Here is a 17728-nt window from a genome sequence, read left to right on the forward strand (position 1 = left end):
TGAGCATGGGTATATTTCATTAATGATACCTCCTGTTCTCAACCCATGGCGGGGGAATGCATGCTTCTTACAAGCCTCAACGGTGCCAGATATAATCACCTTGTGTTTTTTTGTTCTTTTTTTGTTCTCAGTCGGTGCAGTGTGGAGAACGGGTTGAGGGTGGTTATAACAACTGTGAATCCATCACTGCCAAAGAACATCGGTAACAAAGCAAGGCCTCTTAAATCTACAACTCAGAGACAATTAGACATTGGAAGATGCCTTGCTATAAATGTGCCAACAATTAATTGTTCAGGGTACATACAGTTCTGTGATATATCTGAGACATGGTTTCTGTTGTGACTGTTTGATTATGTAGCGACCTATCAGGGAGGTATTGTGTTGAAATAATGTATTCATACATGCTCTACACAATTCAAGGAGTTGTGTAGTCGAAACACTACCTCATTGTTGTGTACAAAGTATCTAGTGTCGTTCAAATAGATTAAATGTTGTTGTTGTGCTATATTTAGAGGTGATCGGTGCAGTTACTAGCAAAGGTTAAAGGGGTTTGTATTTAGGATACAGCTTTCATTTAGCCTTCTTTGAGTTAATTCAACATCAGACAAATAACAAGTCAATGTTGTAGCCTTTAAAGCTTTACAATTCTCTACCCAAAATTATAGTTGTCTGCTTACCATATTTTGTGTATTTTATAATTAATGCTGATTGAATGTACACATACTTTAAATAAATATATGTTAAAAACATCATTATACATTTATTTTCATAGAAAATATCATTTAAAATATTCCTAGCCGAAACGATTATGACTTTTCAGGCATGTAAACAAGGTCTGTTATTGTGGCAATTTGTTGTCAGCTTTGGGGGAGGGAATAATTTGCTCTCTGACAGCGAAAGTGTCATTTCGAGAGGTCTGTCTGCTCCACCAATTACCTTCCCAACTCTGCCTGCTTGGCTGGACCCGAGACACAACTGTAATTACCGCTGATAATGGGCAACAAGGGAGGGACTAACACCAGCTAACAAAGAATGGCAAGTGTCAAATAGGTATGCATTTACATTTGTAAGGGACTCTCACCTCCTCTGCATACTGACACTTTGGAAACAGACTGCTCAAGGTAATGGTTCGACATCTGAAGGTAAATCTGTGACCAATACTTACAGTTAAAGAAAATAAATGCAATCAGGCTCTGTATTTCTGAAACAGTAATTTGTTCAAAACGTTGTTTGCTTTATAAATACATTATGTAGGCTTTACTGAACACCAGTTTAACCATGTGACGAGGAACAGCCAGGGTCTCAGTATTTCACGAGGTCCTAGTCTTCCTGATAGACCTAGTAAGGCTATCTCCAAATGGAGCCTTTTCGGAGTTGTGTTATCTGATGTGTAGTCCACACATTCAACAGCTGCAAAGACATTTGTTTGTTGGTTGCTGAAAATTGATAAACTATGGTTGGCATGGTAAGAAATAATAATGTAAATAGTGGAGAAATAGAGAATGGAAATGTTTTTTACAGGCTATTCCAAGTTTAGGTATTAAGGGATTGAGTTTTGAAAGAAACATTTGAGCAAAGCACCGTAATACAAAAACATTGACCTTTGGCAACACCAACTGTTCACTTGTTCCAACAAATCGTTATTATTATTGTATGCAAAGTAAAGGAATTATCCCAAGGGTCCTATTTTGCAATCACAAAAGTATGTGATATTTTGATGTTTCTTCCTTCAGTAGTTTATTTCCATGAGAGATTTAAATAATGCTCGGAAAACCTTTTTAATCTTCTAGGGATTACAGTTTCTCGGATGATGTGCTGACATCAGAATCCAAATCAGTGACCTGTATATATTCATCGTAAAAGGAATGATATTCTGAAAAATCTGCCAAGGTTTCTTTGAAATTGTTTGTGATTATTAGGCTTCATTTGCTTTCTCTCAAATCATAGCTTTTCTTCTGACTCAACCCCGCTGGCGCTCGCTAATTTTTGTATGGGCCCACAAGTCTGTGCTTGCTCATGACTGACAAACATCTCCCCAATTCCCATTCTCCCAGAAGACACATGGTTTGACTTTGGCTGAGAATAGCAGCTCCTTAGGGCTCACTCTCTGCACATTGCAGTACAGTCGTGAGTATTCCTTTGATCTTCATAATGAAACAGTGGCTGTGGCCGGGACTGAGCCAGGTTAGGCTGATGCTGCTTTGGGGCTGTTGTGTGTTTTTTTTGGCCAATCCTTAGAATAGATTGCTTTGTGCTGTACATCAGAGGTTATTTTTTTGATTAACAACAAACATTTTACACTGAGTTTACTTTAGGCTTCAAAGGCCTAACAGATTATCATTTCAATCACAGCTTGGTGTTGGGGTATTGATTTCAGGAGCGAGAGAGAGGGAGAGAGGAAGAGAGTAACCTCAGATATTAATGTGAAATTGATTAACAGGACAACTCTGCAGACCTTGGTGGATAGGCCTGCATACTTGTTTGTGTTTGGGATTTAACACGTTGTTTGAATATCAAAATCGAGGATGAGAAAAACAAGGGAATAGAAGAGGTGACACTGCATCGATGAACACTGGAATGGAAACTTCAAATCTCCAATGTGAGTGCTCAGGCACACATTAGCCCCGCACCATGTGATCCTCTTGAGGTTAAGGAACCATTACGGGCAGCACAATCTGTGGGAACAACAGGAAAAGTGTTTCTGGACCGCATTGTGTTGCTTCTGTCCAGCTCCAATTAAGAAGATGCTGAGGTTACACTATCACCTCCGCCCAGTTGTTCCCCCGCCCCCCTCCTCTGTGCTCATGTCCTAAAGTCAGCCTCATTCTAGAGGTGACCCCCTGCTCCTCGATGAAGTTATGAATCACCCTGCTAATCCTTGTTGACAAGGAGTCCAAGTGTGAGTGGTGAAGCCAACTTCTGCAGCATGTCATCCGCTAACAGATGGCATAAATCATTCTCTTAAACGCCGCATTAAGTATTAATCATTCTCAGCCCTGTCACTGTCACACCGCTCGGTGGGCCGCAGGCGTGCAAAGTGTGATTAATGGAGGTGCAGTCTTAAGAAGTCACGTTCCAGTCACCAACCCTTTTTACCCAGGATCCCCGACCCACGTGGGCAATCTGACGGGGCACCTGGACTTCCACCGTGTTGACCTCCGAGTAGTGATCGTAGAGGAACTGAGGAACATCTGCTCCGCTTCCCGCCGCGGTTTTTTCTAACACGGCCACGGCGGAAGAACGGGTTGTTTTTTTGTTCTTCTGAGGGCTGATGGGATATTTTATATGTCCGTCCAGATGTGATTTTGCTACGTCTCTCAGTGACTAATTACATTGTTGTGATTACACAATGCCTTGGAGGATTGAAAATTACCTTAGAGAAGCTCAAACCTCAGGACTGTGCAAGGATTTAACGTGGATTCGTTTTTTCTGGCAAAAATTTCCAGAAAATTGTGTTTTTCTCCATTGCAATGGCTTACACGTACAGTTTCCTGTGATGCCTCTGTTCCTCTTTCCCCGTGTTCTTGGCTGTGAAATCCCCAGTGAGATACTTCTTAGGCCTGGTAGCCTAACTAACTTGGTGGGTTTATGCGTGCTGTCACTCAGCCTGAGCTTATAAAGCTTTCTTCTTATCCTCACATTTCAATATGTGCTGTCCATGGTGTGTTAATTGCGCTCAATTATAGTTTTGTTTTGACCTCAGATCACTCACTCACTGTTCTATTTTAATTTATTCCTCCTATATGATCCCATTACTCTCTCCCTTAAAGTAAAATAGCCAGTTGCTGGTTTTAGGAGTCTCAATGATATTCTCATCCCAATTGCACGGCATTGCCTCCATTGCCCCTTTTGTTGCGTATCCTTCTCTCACTGAGCCTGGCTCTTTAATGTGATGTTGATGCAGTGGGAACCGCGGCTAGAAGTGCTCTCGCTCCTTGCTAGGCCCTGTCTGGGCCTTCTGCATTCCATTTGTCTTAGCTCCAGGCTCCCGGCCTTCCTTCAACCCCACAATCGTACAACCCTCCGCCCTCCCACCCCCTCCTCTCTCAAATTTTCTGCTTGGGTATTAGAGCCGGACCCCAGTCAATGTGGTTTTGGCGAACTGTGAGGAAGTGAGATACATGGCAGGACGCTGTAGAGAGAGAGCAGTGCAGCACATTCGAATGGAAACATATCGGTGGCTGGGCCTCTTTCCTCACTGGGCCTGGAAACAACATCAAGACCTCTGCTGTCCGTGGAAATGCTGATGGAGGGTGATATGAGGAGGGGAAGACACAGCGTCTTAGCTCATTTTTCCACCAAATGGCTTCATACCGAGATGCTGACAAGGTGGCGGTGTGCGTGCTCTCGGCTCAGAATCACTAACTTGCCGAGTGTTTTTAGATGCAGTGCTATTAAGGCAGAGGGGGTCCATAACTCCTGATTAAAGACGTCTCCTCAGGGCTCCGCTCAGATTTTAGGGCAGCATTCTCAGCCCCGCTGGTTAACCCTGTGTGTCGGAGCGGAGTGAGATGTACCAACTCGGGGTTCCCAGATGAAAAGGCAAACGGCAAACCAGCGTTTTACGAATACTTGTTTTTCTTACACTTTGACTGAAGACAGCAGGGAGAATTTCGTTGTTTGGTGTGACACAGCAACCACAGATGACATATTTTCCGAGCTACTAGGAACAACATGGGGGCTAATTCATCCTGGATGTGTCACTCAAACAAGCGCGGTTGTAACACACACACACACACACACGCACGCACGCACAAACTCACATTCAGATATAACCCTTTCACACACAGACAACCACCACATAGAACCTTAAATGGCTGCTTCTGTTTGCATTTACAAAGAGGAGTCAGAGCTCACCTGTGTTCAAAGATGCGATGAAATTGCAATTTCACAGAACTCAGCAGACAACAACGGTGGGCCAATTGCGACGTAATTAGATTTATAATTAGGGGTGGCAATACATCCCTCAACCAGTCCCCTCTGAACATAAGCGAGACAGATGCATGTTGCGCAGAAAATGTGAGATTGAACCACGGGGCGCGCGCCTTTATGAAGGCAAGCGGTGAAATTGAGAAAGGAAGTGTAGTACTGAAACAAGAACAGAAACAGGGCGTCTGCATGCGCCGCTACGTGTCACCTGGTTCACCTTTCATCTTCACATTCAGACGTTGCGAGATTAAACCGCTTAACTGTTTTGGAGCCCCGCTGTAATGAGGCTGTTATACGGCCAGCAGAATGACTAGGAGGGCAGCGGCCCATTAGAGAGCATATTATGAACGCGGGCTGTTCATTATAGCAATTAAAATATATAGGCTATAGCTAATAAAACCAAAACTTTAGAGAACAGATTATTTTTTATTGCAGACAAAATGTAATTTGCTCTGTTTAGTTTGTTTGTATCACAGTTGCTGCACATTAAGTTGTTTTTCAAACCTCATTAACGTCAATTCACGTGTTTTATGTTTTAAATGAGCTATACTCATTTCATTTAGATTGTATTCCTGTGGTTCCAAAATGTATCACTTGTGCATGACTCCACGTACACTAATGTGGACTGAGCCGTCCCAGAGGGAGGACATTGTGTAATGAATTGCATTGTTTAGAGTAGGCAACGTGGATCTTTTTAAGGAAAACTTAATTATTTTACGCTAAGTAAATCAGAGTAGCCAAAGATCATTGCTATCTCATATCATCGCAGCGAACATGCCGAACATTCATCAATTAAGCAGGGATGTAGCTTTCAGATGTTTCTTCTAAGTATCACTGAGCATAAAATAATGAGAAATTTCACAATTAATTTAGGAAAGCTTTAGGCTACGTTTACACGATGACGATCTGAACAGAATACTTAAAAGTAGCGTCGCGTCTTCACTTTTTATTCCGCGTTTAGACAAGCGTTTTCAGGAGGACATCTGCGTGCATACGGTGACACAAAAGTGTGTGGAATTCGATTGGGTATGCATGCCAGGCGGCTAGGTTGTGCTGTGATACACTATCACACAACACCGCCATGTCTGAGCGCATGCGTAGAATCTTCCTTCTTCTCTTATCAGTGCCGCAAAAACCAAAAAGATCCTTCTCTGTTCAATAATACTATCTGTACATATCCTGTACATTTCATCGAAAGACTCCTGTACGCTTGTTTGAGCTGCCAGAGCAGCTTGAAGGTCCGACGCATGGAAATAATCGGACATGTTTTTTTATTTCCTTGTACTGGCCCATGTATGTGACGTAAACGCGTACGCGACGTGAGCAGATCTGAGCAGTGTTTTGTGTCTTGGCAGTGTAGACGGAAACGCTACAGCGGAGCGTATTCAACTTTTCCACTCTGGAGGGTGGTTTCCGATTTATGCGTTTTCGTGCCCCAAAAACGCCGTCACCGTCTAAACGAAAGGCACTACCGATAAAATACTTTGTCGTTTTTACCCGCAAGCGTCCTCGTGTAAACGGGGCCTTAAAGGGGACATTTTATGACTGCCGCCGATGCTTCGGCGGCAGTCCGGAGGAGGAGACATGGAGAAGAAAGGGATTGTACTCCCGGAGCTGAGCTGCCGGACTGCCGCCGAGCTACCCCCGCCAGACTTTTCAGCTCCCGAAGGACATCCGCCGGAAAGCTTCGGCGGCAGTTCAGCTCCCGGAGTACACTGCCAGAGCTGCCAGACTGGCGGCCGGACGGCTTCAACGGCGGCCAGACTGCTCCTGCGGTTCCGCCGAAGCTTCGGCGGCAGTCGGGCAGCTCCGGCGCGGGGAGCTCGGCGGCAATCCCTTCTCCTCCATGCTGTGGTTCAGTCTGACAGCTCATTGGTCAATGGGCAGCAGCTCATTTGCATTAAAGCTACAAACATCAGAAACAGCGCATTCTGAAGGGACTGAAACAGAGGGGAATAGCGGTAGGCAAGATTTTTTTTCCTAAAAGCTATTTCCAGCAAAACATGTTTTCTGGAACTCAAATAATATGTTTACTTGTTGTGAAAACGCCATAATATGTCTCCTTTAAATTGCATATTTTATAGCAACAATGCAGCTACAAGGTAATGTTTGGAAAACAAACTGATATGAAGCCATAGTCATTCAAAAGAATTGTCATTCCACGGCTTTAACAAACTGGAATGTTAATGTTCTTATAGGCTTGTATTACGAACTATGGTATATTGCCCTGCTAGGTTCTTTCTCAAACAAGAAAAAACAACAAGGACGTCTTAATAATAATGACAACAATAATGATATACAATCGTAATAATAGTGAACAATAGGTTGTTCTCCTATTAGGGCTATTCTGAGAGGTTCTATGCTCACTTTATGCAGCCCTCCCCCCAGTCCAAAGCTGTTGCTGGATACGTGAAGGGAAGATGTTCTGAAGAGGGTTTAACTGACCGGCTGGCCCTCATGGGCCAGAGTACAGCTGCTGGAGTGGCTGCAGCTGTACTCTGTGGCTGCCAGCTTGCTTGGGCCTTGTTAGTAGGGGTGGGAATCTCTTGGCACCTCACGATTCGATTCCGATTTAGGGGTCAACGATTAGATTCTAAAACGATTATTGATGCATCTCGAAGCACTTTTTTTCATTTACATTTCAACAGATTAATTACCTTATCTAATACTTTATTTGAGAAAAAGCTTTTGTCACAAATATGACTTTCTAAGAACAATGCAATAATCAATGCAGCTTGCATTACAACACACTATGGAAGTAGGTAAAAAATAAACAGATTTAGTTTTCTTTTCTTTCCAATCTTTCTTTTCTATGTCATTAAAGAAAAAGCTGCTCTTAGTCAATTATAAGAATAAGAACTTGTTCGTCGTTCTTGTGTCTGGCTGTGGGTTTGCATGCATGCTTTGTGTAGGCTGAATCGCAATCGCGTCCAGACAAATCAGATTGGCCTATACACATTGAAGATAAATTCAATAATTTTAAAACTACTCAAATTATCCTTCTCTGTCGAACAGAATGTTGCAAGAGGCAAACAAATGTAATAATAAAAAAAAATATATATATTTTTTTTATTCCGATCATTAAGTTATCTAAATCGAGATGGAATCATTCTACACAGAATCGCGATGCATCGAAGAATCGATTATTTTTCCCACCCCTACAAGTTAGTGCTGAGGATGCCACCTTATCTCATATTGTGGAGACCAGGAGGACAGAACACATCCGTCACGACCAGACGACAGGTGGATGCACATTAAGTCAACACTGGGCACTTGCCAGCTACCTGATAATAACCCAGAAAACACTTTTCGCCTCAAACTAGAAGATGGATTGAAGGTTGATTTCTTCTTCGGCTGCTGCCAAATTGGTGCCGCTTTTTATAAATGTATACCTTTATGAAAAGGTATTACTGAAAAGAGCAACTGGCATCCCTCTCTATATCATATCAGGATGACAGATATTAAGCTTGGCATCTTCTATATCTGTCTATCTACTCTGTGGCTAAATAAGTGCATTGTCCAATCTAAAGGTTCCTACCTTAAGACGAGCCGTATTTATGTCAATAAGCCTTTCAAAGATTAAAGAATATCTTTATTAAAAAATATTATCACTTTTGAAATGTCATACGCAAAAGCCATTCATTTTTTGCCGGTAGTGATATCTGGATGATTTAAGATAAACTGAAGTTGTCCAGCATTCATAATACCCTCAGAAGCTGCATTGATTCCCCAGGAGTGAGTTATATTGATATTAAATGAGGCTCTTTAGTTTGATGAGATGTTTTTTTTGTGGTCACACATCACAACACAATAAAGAAACCATTGATCCCGCCTGAGGTCATCAGCGTTGTTCTCAAGTTTTATATTTCAACACTTTCTTAAATGGAAAACTAAATAAACCAACCCTTTCAAAGTGCTTTTAAACCATGATGAGTTACCACATAAGCAACACAAAGAACCTCCCATCAAGACAAGATGTTTCTTCAGTTAAACTTTAAGTGGTTTTCAAGTATCCATGGTTCAGCCTGACCTAGTGGAGAGCATCAGCTCTATGTTCTGCCCCCTGTAACACACCTGGGTGGCTGTGCTACAGGAACACAGCCACGGGATACATGCCACTCTTGGTGGGAATTGTTTCTGGAATGGAATCCACCGGATTCAATTGCTCCATTTTGTTCCTGGTTAATGCTGACAGCATACCACTCAGAACACTCATCCCGGCTCACAGTCAAATTCACTCTTGTTTTAAAACTTCTTGCATTCTTAAAAATATAAAATAAAAATAAAAATAATACTGTAAACAGAGTATTGACTGCCATGTTATCAACTAAGAGGTAAAAACACCCCGATAAGAAAAAGGCCATTGCTGGCTTTTCCCTGTGTGACTCAGTGAAAGTTAAGCCTAAGCACATTTTCCCATATCTAAATCTAACTTGGGCATGAATGGGGGTGTTTGGGTCCATTTTTAAACCTCTGCAGCTCCCACCACCCGCATATTTCTTATTTGGCTCTCTATCCACATGTCTTGGCAGACTATCTTGGCAGACCCCCCCCCTGGGACCCAAGTTCCCCTGGTGATCAAGTGAGCCAGAGTAGAAAGCTCCTCCTAGGTGCTTGCCATGCTCCACTCTCTGCACCCTCCTCCTCTCTTGTTTATTTCTGTCTGTTTGGATGAATTAGGACTTAGCAGCGGGGTGCCGGTAGTCTCCTACCGTCAGGTTCTCCTATCGTCAGGTTCTCCTATCGTCAGGTTCTTCACACATACACTGTCATATTTTGTACCGCATGAAACTTCACAGTATTTCCGTCGAGTCTACGGGACACGCTCTCAGCCATCGGTGAACAAGAATATGAATTCTTTCCAAACGGTTAAGAATATTATGAAGATTATAAATTAATTCCATATGGGGACAGCCCAGGAAGCTTCACATGGGACTTCAAAGGGCTGAGGCTGAAGTGTGGCTAATCTCTTTCAAATCGTTTTTTTGTTCTTGTCATCTCCTGCTAACATGACTGGAACACGGCCCGCTCCCTGTCCTCCTTTTCAAGCGGCTGCCGTCTTGCCGTCTTGCCACTCTTCTCTTCCCCTCGCCTCACTGGAATTCCAACCACCCCTTAGGATCCCACTGATCAACAACCAAGAGAACACTTATGCTGCTACTCCTCTGTGTCCAGAGCGATGCAGGCTAAAGCATCAACACCACACATCTCCCGCCAGCCGCGTGCCTTGGATAAAGCAATGTCCACCGGGTGACCGGTGGAGTGTCGGCCGTCTGTAATGGAGCAGGTCTCCTGAGTAAGAGTTGAACGTTTGACATTTCTAATTCTGTCTGCCTTAAGGGCAACTGAACTTGGGAGTGCGTCTTTCTGAATAATTTTCTGTCTCCGGAGCACTGCGTTTCTCAGGGCAAACCTTTTGAAGTCAGGTCAGCTGACTGGAGGCTGGAGCAATCGGAAGTTCTTGCAGTTTTTGCAACAGCAGACACCATGGATGATGTCTGGGTCTGTTTTTTTCCGGATAGAAGCAAATCTGCTGGTCCCAGCTGCAATGAAATGGATGCACAGCATCACACTGTAGACAGGTGGCAGCTGCTGTGGGAAGTTAGTCCTTAGCCAACCATACAGCAATGTCCTCATAAGAGCGGCCCTTATGCTGGGTGAGTGGGGTTGGAGGTTTAGAGGGTTGGAGGTTTAGAGGGTTGGAGGGATGGGGGTTTAGAAATGTATAGGATTAGAGGTTTGGAGGTTTAAATGTTTGTAGGTTTCGAGGTTTCGAGGTTTTGAGAGATGGAGGTTTAGTGGTCTGGAGGTTTGGAGGTTTAGAGGGCTGGAGGGATGGGGGTTTAGTGGTCTCTGGGTTTAGAGGGCTGGAGGTCTAAAAGTTTAGAGGTCTGGAGGTTTGGAGGTCTGGAGGTTTAGAAGTTTAGAGGTTTTCTTACCTTGAAAAGACCAAATGAGTCAGCTTAACAAGTATTAGAAGGAGAGAAAAATGTAAAAAGGTGAATGAGGCGACCGCTTTAGTTCCCATTTCGTTTTTTATTGGCTAATAACATGTCAAAAGCATTCCATTATTTAGGAAATGCTGACCTTTATGTGGAAAGAGATTGCGACGAGTTTTTTTCTTTTCCGGCAGGTAGTGTATTTATTTTAATCAAGGGCGTGGGTGCATGTCCATTAAAAACACACAGAAAGGTTTCGTAGGTTCCGAAGTTCTCTTCTCTCTTCCTCTTTTTTCCTTAATGACTTCCTTGCAGACATTGTGAGAAATAATGAAGGACACGTTAGATTGCCTTCGTCTCACAAGATACTCAAAGGAATAATGCAAGAATCGCAATTGGAAGGAGTGTTGTTGCAAAATTCTCACAATTGCATATTTTGCTGTAAAAAATATATTTTTAAATATAAAATACAATAAAAAAAACAACGCATAGTGCCAGCAACAACACTTTTCCTTCACCACAGTGAGAAAAGCATTTCCTCTCTGGTATAAGCAGCATTGTGTTTGAGGCTTTTTATTTTTAAAGTGCTACCAATGAGCATTCAGAGGGAGCAAGCGACTGGGTAGGTGGTCTAACAAGATGGAGCCCTGATGTGTTTCCTGTGTGGGAGGGAATGACAGTTAAAAAGTATAGTCATATAGATGCATTTGACCAAACACAGGTTGTGTTGCTGTGTTCGTCCCTGTATCTCAGCAAGCTAGCCGAGGGTTGCACGTTTATACGATACCCGGAGTTCACACAGGATCTGTATTCGCAGGTGCTGCTCTTCAGACATAGAATACTTTGAATCGGAATTACTCAGAAGCAATTACTCAGGAGTAATTAATAGTAATAATAATAATACATTTAATTTAGAGGCGCCTTTCAAGACACCCAAGGTCACCTTACAGAGCATATGGTCATCATAAATCGTTTAAAAAAAAACAAGACATTGTGGAAAAAATAAATAAATAAATAAACATACAAAATAAATAAAACAAAAACCAGACAAAACAAAACAAACAAACAATCAAAACAGTGATCAATTTAATTGCAGTTAAATCACACACACATAGACACACACACACACAGACAAAGATACACACACAGACGCATACCTACACAAGTATACACAAAAACACATACACATACACATACACACACAAGCACACACCCCATTCACTGAGCTTGAAGGTCCTCTTTAATGTGAGCTGAATTAGCCTTTGGACCCCATACGAAGCAGGGTTAATACCTTGCTATGAAGGAGGATTTAGAAATGAGGTTGATTATCTCTAAAGGTGTCTTTTGGCTAGTGAACCCTAAATGGCATGTTAATACATACGCTAAGGGTGTAAGCGTGTGACGTGAAGCAATCGGCTCCCTACTGCGAATCGCAGCGTGTGTTTGCCGATCTGGTCCGATCAGTTTCAGCCATTGGAGGGAATCCGATTGGTTCCATCTCCAAATGGTAGCTGGATGTCAGGCGGGGATGAGTTCAGGAAACGCAACTAGAGCCTTTTTAAAAAAACTAAATAAATAATGAGTCTATATCAAATATAAAATGGAGGCACAGGAACGTGAGGAAGAGAACCTACTGTATAGTTAACGGGAGTGATCGTCACTGTCATCGCAACCTCGCCTCACCCTTCCTCAACTGCCAAGAGCAGAAAACACACAGATGATAAAGCATGTCTCTTCTCTTTTGTTCCTTAGAGAGAAAGTCAGTGTGTGGTCTTTTTCTCTCTCTGTCTGCGTGTCCTTGAATCCCCCCCCCCCTCCCTGTGATAGAGATGGTGCTTAAAGAAAGGAAACCATGCTGATTACTGTTCTGGAACATCTACAACTTCTGGAAGCTTTCAACATCAAGCGGCCACGCGTGAAGGGAAGCCCGTACCTTTTATAAAACCAGTGCAGAAAATAATAATTTGCAGAAGAAAACTGCCACCTGGATCTCAGTGGGCTGTATTTCTTTTCTTCACACCCTTGTTACCCACCCACATCTATGTACTAAACCGGCACCAGCCCGTAACACAATCAGTTATTTGACATTTTTCGTATCTATATCCCACTTTCCTGAAGAACATTCGATTTTTTTCATCTACTACTTTACATAGCCCCGCTGCTGCCATTATGCTCCGACGTTTCCCTTTTCAATCAACTTCCTGGTCGTCCCGCGCCTCAGCGAGGTGTTCGCCACCAGGGGTTGAGTTATTAACGTCTCGGAGGGGAGAGATGATTTCATTGCGTATTCAGGAGCTGCGATGGATGGCTTACAGAAGTCGCCAGGGGACTGTGTGGAGGAGAGCCTCACGTAGAGAATAATAAATATATAATATATATATAATAAATACACTTGTCTCTTGCCTGATGTACTGAGCCTCACTGCAGCAATGCAAATCAGCCCCCTGTTCTCCCTTAACGGCCTCCTCCTCAGTCGCTCCCTCCTGGATGGTGCTATATGCTCCCTCTCTCTCCCTCCTAGATGGGGTTAGATGCTCTGTCTCTTCCCCCCCCCCCCCCCCCCGGATGGGGCTGTATGCTCCCTCTTCCTTCCTCCTGGATGGGGCCAGATGCTCCCTCTCTCTCCCTCCTGGATGGGGCTAGATGCTCCCTCTCTCTCCCTCCTGGATGGGGCTAGATGCTCCCTCTCTCTCCCCCCTGGATGGGGCTAGATGCCCCCTCTCTCTCCCCCCTGGATGGGGCCAGATTCTTCCTCTCTCTCCCCCCTGGATGGGGCTAGATACTCCCTCTCTCTCCAGACTGAGATGGGGCTATATGCTCCCTTTCTCTCCAGACTGAGATGGGCTGTCTGGGTAAAGTGGTGCTCAGGTGTGGTGAGTGTTCCCACAGAACCGCGAGCTCCCCGGCCCCTGCAGGAAGCTGATGCTATCAGCGCCTGCACATCCTGCTCCAGGGGGTTCATTACCACCCTGGATCCTGATAAGGAGAGCCGAGGTCACCGTGACATTCCAGCGCTGTGGAGTGTGGAATGGAACTTGCATATTGTGCATTTTCATTATTTTATTTTCAAAATGGCTGAAGAAAAAATAATATCTTTTAATAACTTAAACACATTTTATTTTGGACTTTACTATGGTAACAGTGTTTGTGTGTGTGTGTGTGTGTGTGTGTGTGTGTGTGTGTGTGTGTGTGTGTGTGTGTGTGTGTGTGTGTGTGTGTGTGTGTGTGTGTGTGTGTGTGGTCGAAGGGGGGAGGGGGGGAGGGAGCAATTCATTGCAATTCATCTAAGTGGTAAAGTTCTTGACGTAAATTCCCTTTAAATCAGCTTAGGCTTTTGACACACGCAGGCTTAAATGCGGGGGATAAACAGAGATGCAGGAACACCCTAATGAGATAGCAGAGCACAGGAGGCACAATGCATCCCAAAGTCCAATGGGGAGAACTTCCATGACACACATTCCTGATTAAATTCATTTATAACAAGTAGGGTACACTTTTACACACGTTGCCTTGCCTTGCAGTGGCTGCCTGGGGGCTGCACGAGACAAGCTGCCTAAAAATACTACTTTTGTTCATTCATTTATACTACCAAGTTGTGAGACTATACTATTCTCGTTTTTATCTTGTATCGCTGTGTGTGAGTGAGCCATTGGAAGAGATGGTTTATATATTGAATATGTTTACCTTTGACCAGTGTGTAAACGTATAAACTTTACCACTCTGTAAATGGATAACTTTTTACCACCAGTGTACTAGTACTCTTTAAATGTTACCACTGTGTAATCTGTACCTCTCACCAGTGTGTGATCTGTAACTCTTACCATGTGTAAATGTGTAACCTTTTACCATGTGTAAATTAATACAATTTTAACAGTGTGTAAACTTGTTACCTTTGACCAGTTTGTAAATGTATACCCTTTTAACAGAGTGCACAATTGCATTGGAAGTTTCTGTAGCTCTTATTGCGTGCACGTTTATTCCAAATTAATGACATGGAAAAAAGGCAGTGTTATAAATCAATTAAGCCTAATTTAAAAAATGTATATATTTGTCTTGCTGCACTTAGACAGTAAAAATAAGTGTCTGTGATCTGTTTCAAAGTCTGCTCATAGACCACCAAACCGGGGGACAGCGTTATTAATTCAATTACATAATTTGTTTATGAAGGAAAAAAAGTAAAATGAAAAAAATATTTTGCATGACTTTATTCTATTAAGAATCTTTTGTAATTTGCAAATGAAAAGCTTGCCACAGATGCAATATCGGAGCACGGCACGCTGGGAAGTCGTTATTATTGCATTATGAGGCGACGGCCTTCCCTCATGAGCTTTCTTTGTTACTCTTAAGGCTTCCAAACTGAACAGCAGACACCAGGTTGTATCATTCATAGAGCCGGTCCGTAGGGAACAGTGATTTGATGATCTCTCCGGGGGACGTCCCCTAACGTACTGCTTGCTTGCTGCTCAGAATATGAATAATATATTAAGAATAGCTTTCTTCATCTCTTCGTGAAATGCATGTAGATAACGAATTTTATATGAAATAATTTCATAACAAAAACATGCTTGATGGGTGTGAAATATATTGGGTGCTGTATACAGCAATAAATATAACTGTAATGTTAGGTGGAGTGTTAAGATAACACATTTACACGTCACCCCTCCACAGCTAATATATAGGCAATTAAAACATAAAATAAATCTATTCATGTGCTTAGTAGAGGCTTTGCCGAGACAGGGGAAATGAAAGATATGATCTTGATTGGTTTTCTCTGTAGTGCTTGCATCTCCTGGTGGTACAACCCTAGCCCACCTGAACGACCTGACATAGGTTAGGTAGGTAGTCATTCATCTGTTCCCCGCAGACTGCTCAACGTTACACCAACGCTGCAGTTGGAAAACGGTTAATTAGCCTTTCATGTATGTGGTCAACTCAGGACATCTCAACTACGTTGGATGTTGTGTCCAGAATGTTATTACCTTGACAGCCAATGCAACAGAAAGAGTTTGTTTATCATCCACCACACAACGACTAGAGATGAGTCTGACCTCCGTCGTGGGAAGGCTCGGTATCCATTTTGTTGCGGAGATGACATTCCCCGGAGTAGCGGGCCTCACTCCGATTCTTAGCGCCGGGGAAACGATGAGTCTCGTGGAGGAGAGGAGTTCACGGCGGGTTCCATTTACAGACGCGGCGGGGGATAATAAAGTGCAAGCGGTTGGATGTGTCAGGTGCTGTATCTCCCGCTCCTCTTTTAGAAATAGATCCCAGTGTGAGACAATTAACCCCTGGCCCCCGAACAGCGGATCTGGGCGGCAACCGCCCCGCTCAGGGCAATACATCAAACCCCAGGAGGAGCAGCTACCCCCCCTCTCTCTGGGCCGGCTGTTGCTGCTGCTGCTGCTGCTGCTGCTGCTGCTATTGATGAGCCGGTCTCCTGGGATGTGGAGCTCCGGGTCTCTTGATTCTACCTCGGAGGGTGGTGATGGACGGGGGGACGGGGGGTAGTGTATATTGGATTTGGTTGTTTTTGCGCCGTCTACTTGAATAACTCTGCAGCGTCGGGGTCGGCGGAGCAGTGGTTTATATATACGCTCCGGTTCGGCCGGCTGGTGTGTGAAGAGCATGGAACCTGTGTCCTTCACTTCACGTCTACCTTTAATATGTTTACCTATTTGGCCACGATTACGCTACAGACCATATAATATATTTATCCCTCATATTAATATGACCTATTTTTGAATGCGATATTAACATAATCCCGATAAGGGTCCTGAGGTTTGTAATCATGTTGATGGATGGGTGGTGGTGACAGGTGGGGACACGTTTTGCTGCTCGTCCGCGTGGCGTCACGGTGACTCAATTTATTTAATGGCAGATTAGGGAGGAGGAATTAACAGCAATAATAAAGCGGGAGACACAAGGTGGGGGCACCTTCAGGTCCCGTCTCTGATTAACCCCGTCAGTAGTTTGACAACTCTGCCCGACGATGTCCACCCGACTGGACTATATCCGGCCCGGCCGCCCGAACCTCCCGCAGTTTTGTTGCATATTGCTCGCAATGCAGCTCATGTGAGAGATGGCAACAGATGCAGGAGCAGCTGCAGAAACACTTTATCCACCGCCTCAAGGGGCACAAAGCTACAGCCATTAGATATAGGGATAATTTTTTTAATTTCGTTTTTTTTTGCGCCTGGAATGTTGTGCGGTTTGTGATGTATTATAATAATGACCGTGTTCCCCATGGCTATTACTATTTGATTTGGCCCAGTGTGTATGCACATTAGTTTGTGTGTTGTGTTTGTGTGAATGTCTGTGTGTGTGTATACACATTAGCCTGTGGGTTGTTTTTTGGTGTGTTTGTATGCACATTAGTGTGTGTGTGTGTGTGTGTGTGTGTGTGTGTGTGTGTGTGTGTGTGTGTGTGTGTGTGTGTGTGTGTGTGTGTGTGTGTGTGTGTGTGTGTGTGTATTTGCTTTAGGGTGTTTCTGTGTGCAAAGCTTTAGTGGGTGTTTGGGGTTATTGGAGCTCATTTGATTTGTTGTCAGGTGCAAGCGCTTCCCCGTGTTTCATGTGGGGAGATTCATGGCAGTCTTCCTGAGCAGCGAGAGCAAAATGTTACGTATTTCAAGCACACATGCATTTTTCCCCCAGCCGTACCTCTTCAATAATCCAAAGTGTTTGTGTCTCGACTTTAGCGGCCGGCTGCACCTTTGACGAGGACTCTGACCCCAACCTGTGTGACCTCACCCAGGGGGAGGAAGATGACTTTGATTGGCAGCTCTTCAGGACCCACAATGCACCTCACGCCAGCGCTGACCTCCTACGGGGTAAGAACACTGCTCTCCCATTCGTCGATA

At 43.8% G+C, this 17728-nt stretch overlaps 1 protein-coding gene across 2 annotated transcripts in view; it reads left to right on the forward strand.

Annotated features, from left to right (window-relative positions):
• Positions 1-17728, forward strand: part of ptprub (protein tyrosine phosphatase receptor type Ub) — a 136489-nt gene that overhangs the window by 19046 nt on the left and 99715 nt on the right. For both annotated transcript variants that reach the window (XM_056603076.1, XM_056603077.1), the window contains exon 2: positions 17567-17698. In XM_056603076.1, coding sequence (XP_056459051.1) covers positions 17567-17698 — 132 coding nt within the window. The remainder of the gene's footprint in view (positions 1-17566; positions 17699-17728) is intronic.

Source organism: Gadus chalcogrammus, chromosome 11 (assembly GCF_026213295.1).
Source record: "Gadus chalcogrammus isolate NIFS_2021 chromosome 11, NIFS_Gcha_1.0, whole genome shotgun sequence".
Classification (NCBI taxonomy): Eukaryota; Metazoa; Chordata; class Actinopteri; order Gadiformes; family Gadidae; genus Gadus; species Gadus chalcogrammus.